Below are 21,021 nucleotides of genomic sequence, written 5' to 3'. Positions count from 1 at the left end.
ATGAGAAATAGGTTTATTTTTAAATGTTTCAAAATTTAAGGTAAAAAGTGACGAATTTTGTTATTTTTCATGTTGGTAATATTCGAAATAATTTTTTTTAGGATTTTTATCTTTGTTAATTTTAGTTAGGCAAACTTTTTTTCGAAGAAAATTTAGCAAAAACTATCAATTTATAACTAAATTTGAAAAATAAGATTTTGATTTACTTAGAATTAGCTTTTGAAAATTATTTTTTGTTGTATTTAAATATGAGGTGTTCCATTATTTACATTATAAAATTAAAATAGATGGAGATATAAATGAAAAAATAATACATAAATGACATAATAAATGAGTACATTTACTTAAAGTAAAACTATAAATATAACATTGAGAGTATAATTGTACTAGAGTAAAAATATTGGGGTGTTGGGATGTTGAGAATTGGGATGTGGCACACAAAAATATTCACAGACGTCTGTGCAGACGTAGTGTACTCCTTGGTCACCAGTTTGATATTGAAGATGAAAAGGGCGCTTGGGACGTACGTATACAAGTTTTACTCGAAACCCAACCCTAATTGGTTGTGCTTGGGTTGCCTTGATGATTTTTTAATCCACTTAAGACATGTTTACTAGGCCCACATACTGACAAAGAAAGTTCATTACAATTTGATATTCGCTTCTGGCTTTACTTAGAGGAGCCATGGGCGGGAGGGTAGACATCACTAACTAAAAACCTTGAATTTTCTTTTTTCATTTTCCGTTTTCTAATTGAAGAGTTTGATGAATTTCATAATTTGTTTTCAAAAGAATGTATTGCGAATTATAGAAAAAAAGAAATTATAAATATCTTAAAATAAATAAATAAATATTATTTTTTAAATTAAGAGAATCAAATATTATTAATATTTGCTTGCTTTTTATTTATGAAAATGTTGCTTTTGATTTACTATTGTATATGTCATTTTTTGTCTTTGTTTATTCTTTTCCTTAATATGCTCTTTCAAATTTTTATTTTTTTAAATATATTCTCTAGAGTGAGAATGTATATGAATGTCCATCTTACCTTGAAACTTGGTGAAGGCATACCAAAGGATTGATAAAAATATCAAACAAAGACATCATATAAATATTAAATTATTATTATTATTTCTATTTTTTAGTTTTTGTTAAGAATTGTAATACTTAGAAATGTTATTTTTTAGTTTTTGTCAAGAATTGTAATACGTAGTAAGGGTAAAACTTTTTCCCTCCAAATAGAAAATTTCTACCTATTCAAGTATTTTGACCAATACTTTTATGACATTCCATCACTTTTGGAGAAGAATCAAGTTTAAGTCTCTTCCTCTAATACAATAAAAAAATTGATAATTTTTGCAATGAAAGACTTGAATTTTATTATTTCTTTTAAAAAATGTATACAATAGTATATTGTAAATTATAAAAAATAAACAAATAAAAAATATCTTAAAATTAAGGAAAATAAATATTATTTCCTAAATTAAGATAATAAAATATTATTAATATTTAATTACTCTTTATTTATAGAAATATTGGTTAAAGTGGAGTCTTATCCTTCTTTTGTGCATTAACTTTTACCACTTTCATCGTGTGTCCTATCATTCTATCTAATATGTAAATTAAGGTAATCTTGCACCTAGTAGAGGAAATTAAAATGAAGAGTTTGTGTATTTTAGAATATGAAAAATAGTTTTATTTTTTTTTAGTATTATTATTATTTAAAAAATTTATTAGATTGTAAGAAATGTGATAAATTGTACCTCAATTGTACAAAGTATGTTCATAATATGATGTAATCGAATTTTTTTTTTTTTTTTTTTAAATATTCTTATCATTAACTGAAAATTAATTGATGGTGAAGTTGTTTGGAGAGAGGATATGCCAACATGCAAATGGACAAAACTCATGAGATGTTTCATTTGGAAGCATGAGTAGGTTTAGGCTGATTTCATAATGATTTTGGTAAAAATGTTTTTAATTTATAATGTTTTTATCAGCATCACTTCCATAGTAAATATTTTAATACTATATTTTTATGAAGAAACTTATAATGCTTTTGTTGATAACACCTCTATTAAATATTTTTATGAAGAATCAATTGGTGTTGGATGTGTATAGAAGATAGTATTCCTATATAATTAAGTATTTTTGGATAATGTATTATATAATAAAAAATGATTTTTAGATGAAGTAGCACATATCAAAGTGCTAATTCAAGAATCACTTGAAGTGATTTTCTTGATTTACAAATATAATTTTAAATATTTTTCAAACCTCGAGGTTATGTTTTATTATCGAAAAGTTTGAAGAAAAATGCGAGAGAAAGGGAACAAAGAGAAAAAATAAAAGTAAAGAGAAAAAAAAATTTAAAGTTAATAAATTATTTTTATATATCATTTCAAACTTTTTTCACTTATTCAATTGTTCTATATAAAGATTAAATAATTTAAAAATATATAAATTTTTAATAATTTTAATTATATTTCACTTTCTTTACTATTTTTCATAGTAAAACTAACCTGTAAAAAGTCATTTTTATACACTAGCATCCAATGTTATTTCAAAACTTATAGAAGTGATTAGCTAGACTTTTAAAATTCATTTACAATACTTTGTCATGCCTCCCAACTTTCTAAGAAAAATCATTTTTACTATTGCCAAACACTTCTAACTTCCAACAATCATTCCCACACTGACTCTTAATCAATCAATATATGTTTGAAAATATGTATGTAAGATGGAGACCGCAGATGTATGACCAAAACATTCATCGTTAGTTTATATGATGATTATATTAATTTGTAATTCTAATGCCAATGTAGGTATCAATTTTCTATAATTTGGAATTCCAATTTCATAGAAAACGATACACATATAAGATAGGGTAAGAAGATAGAGCTATTCTCATGCATAGCAGCAGCTGTAGGACTTCCTACACCACCATAAATAACTTAGCAAACTGTGACATAAATAAAAATTGCATGAAACATTAATCATTTATTATCGGAAAATATTACAATTTAGGCAAAGGAAATACGGGGCGGGTACACTGTTTTTAAGATATTTGGTTGCGTAGAAATGAATTTTGTATATACATACAAGAATTTCTTCAAAATTTTCTTCCAAATAAAAGATATCAGTATGATATATTGATGCTATTCATGCACCACTGCAGCAGGAGAAACCGCACCAGATCCTCGGTCAGCAGCTTGGATGGGACAAATAGTACTTGTTGCGGTCGGTTTACCCTTAGTACTAGATGAGGTTTCTATGACAATGCCTCTCAATTCTGGCTCCGTAGAGCTTTTTGCTCCATCTATTTGGTCGTTCTGCTTCATCTCCTTGCCTTTTCCCCACAAAACACCATACAAGCCCACTACGATCAACACTACTGCTATTATGCTGTTCCATAAATGAATAATGAATTAATATCAGAATAAATGAAACCTTTTTAAGTTGAAGTAGAAGAGTAGTTTTGATCCAAACCTTCCCAAGTATAGTTGCTCGTCGAGTAAGAGAGACCCCAGTATTGCAACAGTTACAAGCATTAAGGGATAGAAAGAAGATACAAACAATGGCCCCCTCAGCCTTGCAGCCCAGCTCATTATTGCAACCATCAATCCAGTGGCCCACACTCCCTGCAACACAGCAAAACTTTGTTATAACTCAACACCATTTATTGATTGAAACTGAATATGATTTTTAATATTGAATGTCTTTCATATGTTAATTAGCAGTTATGCTTTCCAACTAAGGTAGTGTTTGTTTTTTTTACTTAAGTCTAAATAAAACTTTAATGCTTAATAGTGTTAAATATTAGGTTGTTTGTTTTTATAGTATTTTATTTATATTAAGTATTAAAAAATAAAAATAAAAACCAATATGATATTTTTTCTATTTAGAAAAAATGACATATTTTGACTTTTTCTATTTAGTAAAAAGTTTATAATAAGTCATGAAAAAGTAGAAAAACAAATAACCTAAATTCTAAAAACAAATTGCTTTCAGTAAAAAAAAAAAAAAAAAAACACCACCTAAGACTTGTTTTATTGAATGTCGAACTTCATACGGTAGCATTCTTTTTGGAGAAAATTTTGAAAAAGTCAACCTAATTTATAAAATCAAGATGTGTGTTGTTCAATTTGTGCAAAATTTTGAAATAATGCAATATATACTTTATAAAAAATAAGAATATGGTTAAAATAATATTTATGACATTTTATTAATAAAATCATTCCAATTAAACAAATCTTAAATACTCCCCAAATTCATTGAATTATACACAAATTTTCAAGAAATATCTTACCGTGTAAACAACAGTGAGAAGTCTTATGTTCCAACCAAGTTTCCATGCTGACCATTCCTTCTCAGCACACATGGCATATACAACTGACTGAATCGCTGCACAGACACAAGTAAGAGCAGTTCCAGAGTAGCTTGGATACACCATACTAATCTTGGCCTGTCCATATAAAAGAGGAAATAGGAAAACACAAAAGCAATTATGAGATTAGTGAAAGGTGTATACTTAATTAATTTCTGTATCTGAAGAGAAAATAAATAAATAAATAAGCAAAATCACCTGGATTATCAACCAAACTGCAAAGCACATACAAGCAACAACAGCTAAGATTGAGCCCAAGACTTGATCATTAGATGATTGCTGTGAGGTTGCTGCACCATGATGCAGCAAGTTGATGTTAGTTGACCACAAATTGAGCTCTACTCCTTTGTAAAATGTGAGAACCAGTGCACCACTTATGCTTAATAGAGTGCCCAACACCTTAGACTTTCCAGCAACCGTGCCAATTGCTAATCTTTCCATCCTATGAGATAAGATGGCTAGGATTTAGGATTTATTTTTCATTAAACTGGAACTTTAACATATATTGAAACCATGTTAATTTGATAGGATTAAAATTTTGGTAAGAAAAGGAGGATTACCTCAAAACAATTGCCAGGACAAATGCCATGGCTGGAATAATGTTAGTCATTGCTGCTGCAAAAGTTGCGGACGTTAGAGTCAAGCTCTCAGCATATAAGTTTTGACCTAATGACCCCCTGAAGTCAAACTTTAGGTTAGAAGTTGTTCTTATGTGTTACAAATACTGTTATTGTAACTAGATCAAGGGCAAACAAAATATTGAATGGAAGAAAACAAAATTTGTAGTAACTAAGCTCGATTCTCAACAGTGTTTGTCTTGCAGAAAATGACATCTTTTAGTCATAGATCCTTTCAACTGTTTATATGACAACTACCATGGCATCACCCTACCTAAGCTTTGGCAAAATTGAGAATAGTATTCATCATGTGTATGAAAGAGTTCATTGAGAAAGTATAGATTCATTACAGGAAAACTCACCTATCTAAACCATTTTTGGCCAAAATTGAACACCTGTGATATAAAATACAAGAATAAAATATTTTTTGAAACTTACCCAAATAAACCACATAAGGAACCTTGCAAGAAGATCATCCATGTCATTTTTTGCCTACTCTTCCTGTTTACCATACATGAGGCAAATATTAGTAAATGCTCTTTGTGCAATTGAGAAAGAGAAACAGAGATAAAACCATGATAATTTATTTCTTATTTGTGAGAAATGTCAGTAAAGAAAGCATCACCATAGACTCCCATTTTTAAAAATGAAATTTAAGATAGCAGATATAATAATTTTTCTTTAGCCCAGTTGTGATACAGGCCACACAAGGGACAAGTTCACCCCATACAAAAAGGAAAGAGAGAAAGCAAGAAAGAGAAGGGAGAGAGAAGAAACACTGAAATTAAGTAAACACAAGCTACAAAACAAAACTAAGAAATAATGAAAGTTACCGATCAAATATCAAAGCAAGTGGAACCATAAAAGCTGCAGCGAATATATATCTATAGGCGATTAAAACCTTCATGCTCATGCCGTCATTCTTAGCCAATTTGTACATAATATTAATTCCTCCCAGTGACACTTGAACCACCACCATTGCCAGGGCTGGCTTCAGCCCTGTCATGACATTCCAAAACTTCCCACTAGCCATGTAATATACCAACTGAAAAGCTGTTTATAGCTCAAGCCAATGGCTATCTATGAAGCAAATGAAGCTGTTGGGGAGGCTGTTTGGATGCTCTCTGGTTCAAACCATATGAGTATTTATAGACAAAAAGGGATTTCTGACAGAGGCGCCCTCATAATAGTGGAGCTGCCGGCTGCTGGAATCATGTCAGATAGAGCAATCCACAATCCACAATTAGATCATGCTTTCCAAAGTGATGTGTCGGGGTCCTTTTGCTGACTTCCTTGCAGGAGTATTGCGGTCTATCGTAGGCAAAACTCTTAGAAGGGCAAACTCTTAAAAAGGCAGCTTGGCTGGCAAAAAGTTTCCTCCAAGTCAAATCATGTTTACAACCACCATGTATGGTCTTGGATTGCCAATTCGATTACGGGAACCTTATACACGCAAGTGGAGAAAAGACATGGGCATTTGCTTTGGTCATGGTGAGTTCACTTATTTCAAAGATGGTGGGAGGCGGCCATGTCTAATATGGCATACAATTTTGTCTCTGGGCCTTAGGACAACGTTCTTATTTATTTATACATCAAATTTATTTACGCCTTTATAACTTAATCTTATTTATTTATGTCCTCGTTTATATCCAAAGTTCCCAATTTAGATTTGGATAGATATCACTTCAAATATCTTCATATTTTCCTCTAATATAAATGAACATGATTTTGAACCATGACTCTTGGTGTTTTTAAAAAATTTTAAAAATAATTTATATATACATTTGATATCGTAACAGTAATATTTAAAATATTATTGTTTTCATAATTCCCCGGTTGTACAAGTTTATAAACAGAGGAAAAACACTAGTTTTAGCTTCGAAGTCCCTTGGGTGTGCTAAAATAAAGTAGAATTTAGGAAAAAAATTTGATTAAAGATATATATATATATAACTTATTTGAGTGGTTAGACATTTGACTTTGAGATTCTCCAAAGATTTTCAAATTTGGGGAATAATGGATATAAAATAAAAGAGTGGACGATATCTGGTTGTCCTTTTCGAGTGAAACAAATATTAATGATATCTTATACATACATATCTATATATAGAAACCATTTTCTATATATAGACATTTCGAGTTAAACCATTTTCTTGTTTGATTAATCAAATGTTACCTTATTTGAGTAGAGTATCATTTTCTATATATAGAAAATGCTTTATTAATTTTTACACAAGAGAATAATGGAATATAGTTTGCATCATCTACCATATATTGAATTTGAATCAAGGAACAATGGTTGCGTGAGAATAATAGAATAAAGATGAATATAACTGCCTTGCATTGTAGTCCACATCCTTGATAGTCACCTGTAAAATATTGTTGTTCTCTAATTGAAATCTTGAATTTCTCAAAATATTCATTCATATATATGAAAGATGAAGAATAGGGGCTAAGAGTTAGCTTTCAAAGATCAGTGTACGAGGGGCCATAAAAGCCAAGGCCATACTGGCCGTCACTTGTAGCCAACTTCAAGAATTCGTTGAACCACGCACCAACATTACCGCCACTGGTTTGATCACCTTCGCCCCATGATTTCTAGCCATGAAAGCTCAATAATATAGCTGAGGAACACAAATTGTGAGTCTGTCCCCTTGACTAAGAAGGTATTAGCGACAATTTGGTTGGGTATAAAGTAGAAGTCACCTAATATCCAAATGTTCGTGTCTCAAATTGTAATTAAGACTTGTGTGGTACTGGAAATGAAAATGACTTTCTAACTTTTGTTATAATATTTTATGGAAATATGTAATTACCCCATATATTTTTCTGCACTGCTTTGTTTCTCAATTTTTAAAATGAAAAAAAGTTCTAGCCAGTCTAATATTACTAAAATATTAATTGTTGAATTAAGTTGTCCATGTTGCTACCTAATCTGATTATTAAGAAAAGCAATAAATATGGTAGAAATGGCTGTAAGTGCCATTAAATTGGCCACTTCCCATTGAAAATGAGTCAACTTGTTTAGTGGAAGTGTCATGACACGACTCATACTCCATGTTTCCTGTCCTAAAAAGTTAAATCTATTTTTTTTCTTTTTTCTTTTCTTTTCATTTTCCTTTCTACTTTGTTTGACTTCCACTTTTTCTTTCTCTCTTACCAATCAAATTTATTTTATATTTTCTTTCTATCTACTTTTCTTAACATAACATTAACAATTTTTTTTGGTTACTACTTTATTAAAATCAAATCTTATATAAGAATTTCTATATTTTATATAAAAATTACCATTATTTTTTATATTTAAAAGGAATATATATATATATATATATATATATATCAAAATGGTACATATCTAACCTATACTGATAAAAATGTTTATGATTTAATTTTTATTTTTTTATGAGTGGATAGTGCGGATTATATATTATTTATTTAGAGTTTATTTGATAGTGATTCATTTAACGGTAATTTTAGGAAGTATTTCTAACTTTTTTAACACTTGAAAATGTTATCTTTCAAATATTAGAAATGCTAGAAATCCTTCATAGAATCCTTCTGAAATACACTTTTATTTTCACATTTTAAAATTAGATGCATGTGACCTTGTCCCATCTTTGTTTATTTTCACATTTTAAAGCTTGATGCATGTGACCTTGTCTCAATGCCATCAAACAAATATGGTATTTTCATAATTACGACTCACGCGCGCTAGAGCCCATGATTCCAAATAAAACAATTTTATTTTAATTATATAAGACTCAACATTATCAATTGCATGGGAACATTCAATGCAATGAAATGAGAACTAGATTTTCCTAATTAAGATCATCACACATGCAATAAAGTCTTAAGAGAGAAAAGAGAAAGGAATTGTTCCAAAATGTTGCTAGAGTAGTAATTTATATTGTTATATGGAGCTTGAACTGCCCTTTTCTAATTTCAAGCTTGCCTCGTTTTCGAAAATGTCCCCAAGACATCTTAATGATCAGGATGACCAGCTATGCTACTTGGAGGGCCATCTGCATGCAGTCAAAGCCCTAAGCTGCTTTTGGAAACATACATAAAACAGGAGAATAATTCTTAATACAACTAATCTTGTTAGAAAAAGATGTAATTATGAGTTATAGAACTCAATTTCATCTCTAGCCACCAAGTATTTTAATAACCTTAAGATCATTGAAAATAAGAAACTATTGTTCACTATAAAGATCTACTTGTAAAATTGGATTATGGAGCCCCCAACTTTGAATCAACTAAGTTAGAAATCAATATTTAATTTGATTAGTAATTAGGTTTATTCTAACTACTTTTAATTTACTTAAATTAATTCTCAACATTTTTACTTTACAATTTAGGTAATAGTAAATCTCCTTGACCTAACATCATTGTTTTCCATTTTTTAATTTTTAAAGATGATGCCTAAAGTACAACAGCATACTAGAGACTCTTAGCTACCCTTGATCCTTTGTTATCATGATTATCTCTATAGCTATCCACCTTAATTCAAATCTATAAGTAATAAGTGATAAAAAGCTAAGACTTGAACCTGAATTAGATATCATTCATCATATGGGAATTAGGAATACGAATTGAAAAGGAAAATGATGCAGGACACTTATACTCCCAAAAACCTAAGATAATGGGAGGTAGAGGTAACCCCATGTATAAGGCCCAACCAACGTTGGTAATCAGCTGATTGGGATCATTGTTTGTCCCTCCTATGTACGTCAAATACCCTACCCCCCACCCACACTCAATTGTTAACGCTCACAAGGTGAGCCAAGCCAAACCTCACCATTATACGAAATGATGCGATACAACATACACTCTTAAAAGCTTAAGCTTGTGGGATGTAGAGGTACATATAAGGCCCAACCAATGTTGGTAATAAACAGATATAGGACATGGGACTTTTATCCATCCTAAGTCAAAGAATTAGGTTTAAGTTGTAACTATAAGTTGTAAAAGTCAAGTTGATCTCAAGTGACCAAGTATCCTAATAACCTTAAGATCACCGAAGATAACAAACTTTTGTTCTCTTCAAAGCTCTACTCCTAAAATTGGATTATGGAGCGTTCAAATTTGATCAATTGAGTTAGAAATTAATATTCAACTTTATTAGTAATTAGGATTATTCCAACTACCCTTAATTTAAGTAAATCAATTCTCAATATTTTTACTTTACAATTTAGGCAATAGTAAATCTCCTTGACCTAACATCATTATCATCCATAATGTAGTCCTTAAGGATAATACTTAGAGTACTATACAAGTGGTAGTGATACTTTCTTTAGCTTATTTTGGCTAGAGTTGCTTTGAATTTAAACTTATTATTTTGAACAACAAAGAATTATAAACAATCATCCATACATAAAACCTATCTTTCATGATATGGTGAATATCACAAAGGTATATTATAGGATTAAATGCAATGATATAAAAGAATTCACAGATTGAGGAAGTAAGGATTATCCATCTACCTTCTTACTTGGTTGTTAAGCACTTGAAGTATGAAATATATGTTATGCTATACTTTTATGTTTTAAGCTTATCGCTATTTCCAACACCATATAAATCTTAGTCTAGTTGCTTTAAAATTGTAACTTGTGTACAATTGAGGTGTTTGTCAAGAAGAGATAGAAGGCTGACTTAATATTTCTTTGTTATACTAGATATCTTTGTATAACAAGAAATAGGATAGGAATATATCTATAAGTATTTTAAGTCATGGAGACAAAAAGTTAATTACAAGATCAGGATAAGACATAAAGCATATACCAAGTGGGTCAAGATGTAAAGAAGAGTGAAAACACCTAATAGAGTTGAGGGCTTGTCATTCGAGGTGTAGATATTGGGAGTAAGAAAATATGAAATTGTTTCAAGATCTATAACTTGTATCTATTTTATCGTTTCTCTATAATTTCTTTATAATGTAGAGAATTGATGTTCTTTCATTTGTGGTTCTATACAGTGTATATATTCCGTTTTGTTGCAAATATTATATAGAATATTTCCTATATTGATATATCATTGTATTAGTTGATTTTTTTATGTAGAATAAGTATATTAGAAATATCTCTATAAATATTATAGTTCATGACGAGAAAACAGTAATGAGGTAGAGATGAATGGGAGACATGGTATGTTTCAAGGTTTTATTTCTTTGTCCTCTATAATATTTTCTATGATATAATAGAATGCTTTTGTCACCTATGGGTATAAGCATGGTTAGTTAAATCACATTAAAATCTCATATTTTTGTGTAGATTGTTTCATCTTCGTGTTCTTTTTATACAATGTTAGTATTAAAAGATTTTGCCTACACGACAAATTCTATTAAAGCTCGTGATTCATGGTATAGACACAAGAGGGTAAAAACATAGAATGTTTGAAGGCTTAATAATTATATGTGTTTTTTTGTCATATAAAATATTCTCTATGAAATGATGAAATGATGAAATGATTTTCTCTTATCAACAAATTTAGGTATGATATTGAATCATGTTAAAACCTCAAATATCTTTGTATATAGATTATTTTATTTTTGTTTTCCTTTTCTAATGTGTTATCATTAAAACTTTTGCCTACACAATAAGTTATCAAGGCTTCATCCGTTGGTACAACATACCGTTATGAGTAAATGATTTCATCTTTAAATTATTGTATTAATGTATGGTACAAAAACTTCGGTGCAACTCAAAGATTTCTAAGAGTAGCCTAAGCAGACGTTGAGTATAGTACGAAAGAGGAATCCATTGAAGTTGAGCATGCCTACAAACGTTCTTGCATGAGGTCTGAAAAGGAAAGTTTCCTCCCAAGGGCCACCTTAGTTTCGATGGTCTGGAGTAGTTGTCAATCCCATTACGGGAACTTAGTCCATTAGGTCAAAATTGGCATTAATTTCTCAAACACATTTGTTACAGGTTGGTTGGCCTCATGCATACTAGTGGAGGAACTAGATTAATGACTGGGGAGTTTCATTGGCCATGGCTTGGCTTAGTGGATGGTAGGTGTTAGTTTTGTGATTTCTAACATGCGCAAAGAAAGAGCAGGCCAATTTGATATTGAGCATGAATATAATTTTTTAAAACATCAATTATTTGAAGACTAAAAAACTAAGGAACACGTTTAAAAAGTCGGCAGTGTGAATGTGGTCTTAATTTTTCTAGTTCCCTTTCGAAATTTACTAGCATAATATGAACAGAACACACGAGGAAGTTCCATCACTGATTGCTTTGCTCAGTCAGAAAAGTGTCATTGAGAATGTGGATGAAGATTGTTTTCTAGATGGGTTTCAGACCATTACTACAGGTCATTCGAATTGAATTTTTAGGAGTATCAAGCATGTTGAACTTGCTTGCAAGATTAAGACTGTCCGTCGGGTTGAAACGTCCATTGGAATTCTTGATACTTTGCCTCCAGTGCTCTAGCAAATTGACCACTTTATCAAGCTCGAATGTTGGCTTGTCGATGGCTACAAGGTTGTCATAAATCTGTTTGAATTTTCTTGAGTACTTTTCTCTACTAAAAAGATATTCCCTTTTAAGAGAGGTATATCACTACAAGATATTCTTCTTGTTGGAACTCTCAACAACTATTACATGTGGCCTAGATAGTAATAGCTGTGCACCAGCCGCTAACAATAGTAAGGTGTTGCTTTGCTTTTTTCACTCAATTCTTAAATAGAATTTAAAATTAAATAATATTTAATAATGTTAATAATTAAGTTATTTATTTTTTAATATTTTATTTCTATTAAATATGAAAAAGTAAAAAAAAATCAACATATTTTTCTTAATATTTAGAAAAAATTAAATATTTTATCTTTTTCTATTCAATAAAAAAAATCTGAAATAAGTATTAAGTCAACAAAAAGTAAAAGAATAAACAATATAAAATCTAAAAGTAAATTGCTTTTAAAAAAAGTTTAAAAAAATAAACACCACCTAAATCACACATTTGTGATCACAAATAATTAGGCATATTCACCTTCTTTTATGTGCGACTCTATATCCATTGTACATATGTGATTAAAGATAATTACTCACTATACAAATCTCATGTTTAATTATAGATAATTAGACATGAGCATTAACAAAGCTACATAAAAATTGTACATTTATAATCACAAATAATTGGACAAATAAATAGATTGAGATAATAACTTTAATATGATATATCTAATTAATTAGAGCACCGATACCATGTTGAGTTTCAATTTTCTTAAAAACTCAAAATCATAGAAAGAGGGGAATGGTGGAGAAGCATAATATAAATACATTGTACGCCAAAATCTAAAAAGTTTAAGCTTTTAAGAAAATTGGTGGCCGAAAATAACCAACTAGCTTTTAAAGATAAGCATATTCCACCCCTTAAACACACTCTCGGCCATTATACCAAGCAACCGTTAGGTGTGTACCCATCATTATTGTTGACTCCACCATGTTGTCTATTAGAGTTGTTTGATGATCCCACTATTCTTAGCTTAATTTATTTTCACACATCTTTTTACGTTTTATTCATTGAAGACACTGTTAATGAATAGCGATAGTTGCATTAATATTACTCATTTGCTACCAGTAAATGTCAGAAATTAAGAAAAAAATAGAGGAACATTGTTTGTAAAGGATTTTAATGAACAGAAATGAATTTCTAATATACATTGAACAACATCAACAACACAAGCAATTTCCCTGCGACATTATTCAGGCACCACTGCAGCTGCAGATGGCACACCAGATCCTAGGTCCGCAGATTCAATGGGAACAATAATACCACTTGCTGCTGGTTTACACTCACTGTTAAATGAATTTTCTATGACAATGTGTCTCAATTCTTGTTCGCTAAAGCTTTTTGCTCCATGGACTTGGGCGGTCTGTTTCATCTCCTTGCCTTTTCCCCATGAAACGATATACAAGCCCACTATGATCTGTTGGACTATGTTTGTCCAGCCCATGAGCCCATATATTAGGCTATTTTATATTTGGGTATTCCCTAAGCCCAAATAAGGATATATAAATAGCATTAGGGTTTTGGTATTATGAGAGAGAAGGGCATTTGATTGAGAAAATGAAAGAAAATCAAGGTGGTTTTTCTAGTCATTCTTCTAGGGCTCAAGGGTGAAGTTACAGGTTCCTTTCATCAAACTTTTGGGGAATTTTTGTGGTATATTTTCTCCCTGATTTTTTTTTCTGTTCGTGTTTCCTAGGGTGATGGATTCCCACCTCAAGTCAGAACTTAATTATTGTATCCCCATTTATTGAAGTGGAAGAAATTTTCTCTATGGTTTTTTTTACCTCTATCCAGAAGGTTTTTCCATGTTATATTTGATGTCCTCTCTTGTGGTTGAATGTTTTTTATTGTCATTCTTGATTTTTGTTGGGTTATTATTCTTGAAATGTGGTTATTAATTATTGTGGAGGAATCTTTTAACCTTGGCAGGTTAATACTCTAAATCTCTCCCTTTATCTTCCCAACAAGTGGTATCAAAGTTTGGTTATGGAACTTTTATTCTTGAAAGGAATGGAGATAGAAGGGAACTCAACCTCCATGATAAAACTTAATAATTCAAATTGGGCTATATGGAAGTCCATGAAGGAAGATTTTTTCACCATTAAAGATTTTTCAAATAATCTTGAGGGTGAAGAAACCAGACCCAAAGATATTTCTGATTTGGAATGGAATAAGATGAACAAAAAGGCAATTGCCTATATTAGGCAATGGATTGACACATCCTCACATCATCATGTGGCATATGAAACAAATGCCTATAATCTCTGGAAGAAATTGGAATGAGTGTTTGAACAAAAAACTGTTGGGAATAAAATTTTCTTATTAAAGAAGTTGACGAATATGAAGCTAAAGGAAAGAACACTAATGATAGATCACTTGAATGTTTTTCAGAGTATTGTTAATCAGTTGGCTACTATGAAAATGGTTATCGATTATGAGATGCAAGCATCTATGTTGTGTTTACTACCAGACAGTTGGGAAACTTTTGTTGTAACTATTAGCAACTTTGTTCTAAATGGTGCATTGTCTATGGAGCTCGTGAAGGGAAATTTGTTCAATGAAGAGACAAGAAGAAGGGCTTATGAGACAAAAAATGCATAGTAATAACATAGAGATGAATGGGAGACATGAAATGTTTCAAGCTTTATTTTTTTGTCCTTTATAATATTTTCTATGGTATAGTATAATTATTTTCTCTCATCCATGGATTTAGACATGGTTGCTTGACCCACATTAAAACCTAACATATCTTTATGTGTGAATGTTTCATCTTCGTGTTCTTTTTCTATTATATTAGTATTAATGATTCTACCTATAAAACTCATGACTCATGGTATAGACATAAGGAATGTAGAAACATAGGATGTTTCAAAACTTAATTGTATGTGTTCTTCCATCCTATATAATAATCTTTATGGAATATTGGAATGATTTTCTCTTATCAACAAATTTGGGCATGATATTGAATCACATTAAAACCTTGTATAGGATTATTTTATCTTTGTTTTCTTTTTTGAGTATGTGAGGATTAAAACTTTTACTTACACAATAAGTGATCTAGGCTTCATCCGTTGGTACAAACATATGGTTATGAGTAAATGATTTCATCTTTGGATTATTGTATTAATGTATAGTATTAAAACTTCCGGTGCAACTCAAAGATTCCTAAGAGTAGCCCAAGCAGATGTTGAGTACAGTACGAAAGAGGCATCCATTGAAGTTGCGAATGCTTACAAACATTAATTCAGACGTGTTGAGGTCTGAAAAGGAAAGTTTCCCCCCAAGGGCAACCTTAGTTTCGATGGGCTTTAGTAGTTGTCAATCCCACTACGGGAACCTAGTCCATTAGGTCAAAATTGGCCTTAAGATCTCACATACAATTGTCACACAGTGGTTGGCCTCATGCATACTAGTGGAGGAACTAGATTAATGATTGGGGAGTTTCATTAGTCATGGCTTGGCTTAGTGGATGGTAGGTGTTAATTCTGTGCTTCTTCCTTTCCTATATTTGATCACACCCTCTATACGGGATGAATCTGGTGGTAGAGAGACCTTGTGATATTGCCCAAAATCAACGTCAAAGGTTGCCACATCAAAACCTTTAGATATTTTCCGCATACTGTGATCCCGAAGATCTGCCGCATTATATGCGCTTCCCTTGTCAGAAACAGAGATACCAAATGTGAATGGTTTAGAGCCGGTGATTTTAGGAAATCTTTCCAACATTCATAAATTTTTATCATTGTGTTCAAAAAGTTAAAAATGTTTTCTAAAATTAGTGCCAAATGCACTCTTAGTATCACCTAAGTCTTACAAGGTTCCTTCGTCATTCTCACCATCCAGACTACATGCATGTAAGGTCTATTAGAGTTGTTTGATGATCCCACTATTCTTAGCTTTATTTTCACACATCTTTTTTACGTTTTATTCATTGAAGACACTGTAAATGGATTTCAATATTTGCAGATGGAGAAGTTGTCCTTCCATCAGCAAAATTCATTCACCAACTAGAGTGAATTAGCAAAGTAGGTGAAGAACATTGCAGTAATAGTACTCATTTGCTGCCAGCAAATGTCAGAATTTAGAGAAAAAAAAATAGAGGAACATTGTTTGTAAAAGATTTTAGTTAACTGAAATGAATTTCTAATATACATTGAACAACATTAATAACACAAATCAATTTCATTTTCTAGTTTACTGCTATCTCTTCCAATTTTATATGGAAGATATCACTATGACATTATTTGTTCACCACTGCAGCTGCAGATGGCACTCCAGATCCTAGGTCAGCAGGTTCAATGGGACCAATAATGCCACTTGCTTCTGGTTTACACTCACTGTTACTTGAATTTTCTTTGACAATATGTCTCAGATCTTGTTCGCTAAAGCTTTGTGCTGCATGGATTTGGGCGGTCTGCTTCATTTCCTTGCCTTTTCCCTATAAAACAATATACAAGCCCACTATGATCAACACTGCTGCAATTATGCTGTTATAAAAATAGGTACCAAGAATTAATGTCAGAGCACAAATGAAATCTTTGAAGGTAAGGTGGTTTTAATTTGAATATTCAAACCTTCCTATATGTAGCTGTTCGTGGAGTAAGTGTGACCCAAGTATTGCAACGGTTGCAAGCATTAAGGGAAAGAAAGAAGATACAAACAATGGGCCTCTCATCCTTGAAACCCAGGTCATTAGTGTAACCATTAATCCAGAGGCCAACACTCCCTGCAATACAACAAATTCTACTTGTTATAACTCAAAATCATCCACTAAGTTAACATATTCATAAACGATTTCTCAATATCGTTTGAATGGAAGAGAAATTGAATGTCAATCAATACTTTGTTAAAAAATCTTTATTCTTCTCACATTTCATTGAATTATATAAAATTTTCAAGAAATATCTTACTGAGTAAACAACAGTGAGAAGCCTAATGTCCCAACCAAGTTTCCATGCGGACCAGTCCCTCTCAGTGCACATGGCATATACAACCGATTGAATTGATGCACAAACACACATTAGAGCAGTTCCGGAGTAGCTTGGATATACCATGCTCATCTTAGTCTGTCCAAATAAAAGAAGAAAAACCAAAATACGAGAGCAATTTCAGTAAAGGTATTTAATTTATCATTTGAAGAAAAAAAGAAAACCTGAACCTTGATCACCTGGACTATCAACCAAACTGCAATACAGACACAACTAGCCACAGCCAATAGTTAGCCCAACACTTGATTAGGAGACGACTCTTGTAATGCTGCAGCACCATGATGTAGTAGGTTGATGTTGGTTGACCATAACTTGATCTCTACTCCTTTGTAAAATGTTAGAATCATTGCACCACCTAGGCTCATTATAGTCCCCATTAACTTAGCTTTTCCCGCAATTGTTCCAATTGCTAATCTCTCCATCCTAGAAGAAAATACGACTAGGGTTTAGCATTTTTTCCTTAAGAAACTTAAATGTGTAATACTATAAATTTTAGTACTAAAATATCAGTAGGAAATAAATAAATAAAAAAATACCTTAAGAAAACAGCCATGACAAATGTCATTGCTGGAACCAGGTTTGTCATTGCCGCTACAAATGTTGCTGACGTTAAGCTTAGTCTCTCGGCATATAAATTTTGACCTAATGACCCTCTGCAATCAAAGTTTATGTCAGAAAATATAAGAATATTTAATAAATTTTTATGTATAAGAAGGGTACGATAAAATATTATTGAAAACATATCATATCATAAATATGAAGACATGGAGTAAAATTACTCTATAAGAACCGCACCCCTGCAAAGTCATTTACAAACAAGATAGAGCATTGAAGGAATTAAAGATATTTCTTAATGTGTATATATATATATACATAAAAAGATATTTTCTAATTAATCATTAGACTTACCCAAATTATCCACACAATGAGCCCTGGAGGAAGATCATCCATGTCAGTTTTGGCCTACTCTTCCTGTTAAAATTATAATACACTTTTAATTGCAGTTCACCATAAATTTGAAAAGAGTGAATGAAAGATAAAACTAATATCATTTGGTTCCTGAGTGATGAAACTAAATTAAAGATGCGGAAAAAAAAAAAGACAAGATTAATAAGAATCACCCTTCAAAGATTAGAGCAAGTGGAACCATAATAGCTGTTGCAAAGATATTTCGGTAGGCGACCAAAATCTTCATGCTCATGCCATCATTTCTAGCCAGTGTGTACATAATATTTAGCCCTCCAAATATTATCTGAACAACCACCATTGTCATGGCTGGCTTCAGCCCTTCCAAAAGGTTCCTCAATTTTCCAGTGGCCATGTAATCTGCAAATTAACTCAAAAGCTGCCTCTCTGTTAATTTTCTCAAGCTCACACCAAATGACGATCTGCTCTGTGGACATTGGTTCAAACCAAGTGAGTATTTTATAGGCATAGAGATAGTGGTGGAGTCAACAGCGAGAGAGAGGAATCCACGATTAGATGATGAGTTTTTTTGCACACTTATGTGCAGACGTATTGTGGTCCTCGGTGGGTAGGTCACCAGTGAGGAAAATCTGAAAAGGACACGTACGACTTATGTGTACTAGTTTTACTCGAAACCCAACCCCAATTGGCTGGGCTTGGGTTGCCTTTATTTTTTAAATCCACTTGAAACACATTTACTAGCCCCATACATGCATAAAGAAAGACTAGTACAATTTGATATTGAAGATGAAAATGATTTAATATAGTAAGGAAGACGTTCAAAAGGTATATATCAGGTAAACGTGGCCTTTGGATGTTTTATTGTCTCATATGCCCACGTGCAAATTGACGAAACTCATGGGGCAGTTTCTTCACTTATGGCTTTGCTTAGAGGAGACAAGGGTGGGAGGGCGGGCATCACTGACCAAGAACCTTGATTCTTCATGGATTAGGTTTATATATGCCCATTTTGGAATGATTTAGGTAAAAATGTTTCCATTTTGTAATGTTCTTATCCATGCCAATTCTATAGTAAATTTTTACACTACATCTTTTTGAAGAAGCATATGACACTTTTATTGATAATACTTCCATCATAAATATTTTCATGAAGAATCAATTGTAGGTATTTATATGTACCAAAAGATAGATATTTCTGAAAGTGTTTTTTGATAATGTATTAGGCCACTGTTTTATTTTTGTATTAGGCCAATTGTTAGTAAACATAATTATGATTTTTAAAATTGAAAAGATTTGGAAAAATGGAGAAAATGTTGAAGCGGGAAAGGGAAGTAGGAAGTAAATTCAAATGTTGTTCATGGGATGTTCAAAAGTAGGAAGTAGGAAGTATGAAAATTAGGTTTATAGATAAATGTTTTATAATTTTTGGTAAAAAGTGACGAATTTTGTTATTTTTTATGTTGGTAATATTTGAAATCATTTTTTTAGGATTTTTATCTTTGCTAATTTTATTTAGGCAAACTTTTTTTTGAAGAAAGTTTAGCAAAAACGGTCAATTTATAACTAAAATTGAAGAATTAATTAGATTTTGATTTGCTTCGAATTAAGCAAAAACTTTTTTTTGAAAAGTCTTTTTTGTTGTATTTAAATATGAGGTATTCCATTATTTACATTGTAAAACTAAAGTAGATGGAGATATAAATAAAAAAAATAATACATAAATGACATGATAAATGAGGACATTTACTTAAAGTAAAACTGTAAATATAACATTGAGAGTATAATTGTACTAGAGTAAAAATATTTGGGTATTGGGATGTTGAGAATTGGGATGTGGCACACACAAAGGTACCTCACCTTGTAGGGTGTGTGCAAGTAGTGCCACCTTGCAGAAAAAATATTAGGGTACTGGAGTGTTGAGAATAGTAACCTTGCACAGCCTATAAAGAAGAAGTGTACGACTTAAGTGGCACATTCAAGGGTAATGCACCTTGCAAACCTTACAAAGAAGAGGTGTGCAACTTAAGTTGGCGCACTTAGTGTTAAAAAAAGTGGTACACAACTTTTTAAAAGAAAAAGAAGAAAGATGTGCCACATAAGTTAGTGCACCTAATAGAAGAAGGCACACATAATAGCAGATTGCACACCTTTTATAGCACGCTTATTTTCCACCAATTTTTCCTATTCCCCCACTCATTCTTTGCATGTAAAACCTTTAAAATTCACCCTTAAACTTCCATTATAGACTTTCAAACTTTAGAAACTAATGTACAACTAAAAATTGAATTCATAGAATTGAAATTTAAATATATACAACTTCAAAAACATGAAATTATGGATAAGAGAAATATTTGTATTTTACATAGTTATGGTTACCATCCTTTGTTTCTTTCACAATACAACAACCAAGTGGAAGAAAACACTCAAAATACACAAAGAAACTACACCAAACACAAGTAACAAAAATTTCCCCAAGCTTCACATAAATGTTAAAATGTTCTTCACTTCTTATACACCTATAACGTGGTCTAAACAAAGATAAAATAAAATCAATTATAGTAAAAAGATGAGCTACAACAGAGAAGAGT

The 21,021-nt window shown here is 31.4% G+C and overlaps 1 protein-coding gene across 1 annotated transcript; it reads right to left on the bottom strand.

The window, feature by feature from the left end:
• Positions 1-2,979: 2,979 nt before the first annotated feature.
• Positions 2,980-18,827, bottom strand: LOC100255715 (uncharacterized). The gene is given in 16 exon segments (XM_002271796.4): positions 2,980-3,404; positions 3,489-3,640; positions 4,309-4,464; positions 4,585-4,828; positions 4,947-5,063; positions 5,442-5,504; positions 5,837-6,061; positions 7,486-7,601; positions 16,071-16,175; positions 16,771-17,005; positions 17,093-17,244; positions 17,429-17,584; positions 17,686-17,929; positions 18,043-18,159; positions 18,416-18,478; positions 18,628-18,827. Coding segments are annotated over 16 exon segments (2,592 nt in total). The 3' UTR covers positions 2,980-3,157.
• Positions 18,828-21,021: the final 2,194 nt, after the last annotated feature.

The sequence above is a fragment of the Vitis vinifera genome, chromosome 4 (assembly GCF_030704535.1).
Source record: "Vitis vinifera cultivar Pinot Noir 40024 chromosome 4, ASM3070453v1".
NCBI lineage: Eukaryota > Viridiplantae > Streptophyta > Magnoliopsida > Vitales > Vitaceae > Vitis > Vitis vinifera.
The sequence above is the reverse complement of the archived record's forward strand: the minus strand, read 5'-3'. Positions and strand labels throughout refer to the sequence as shown.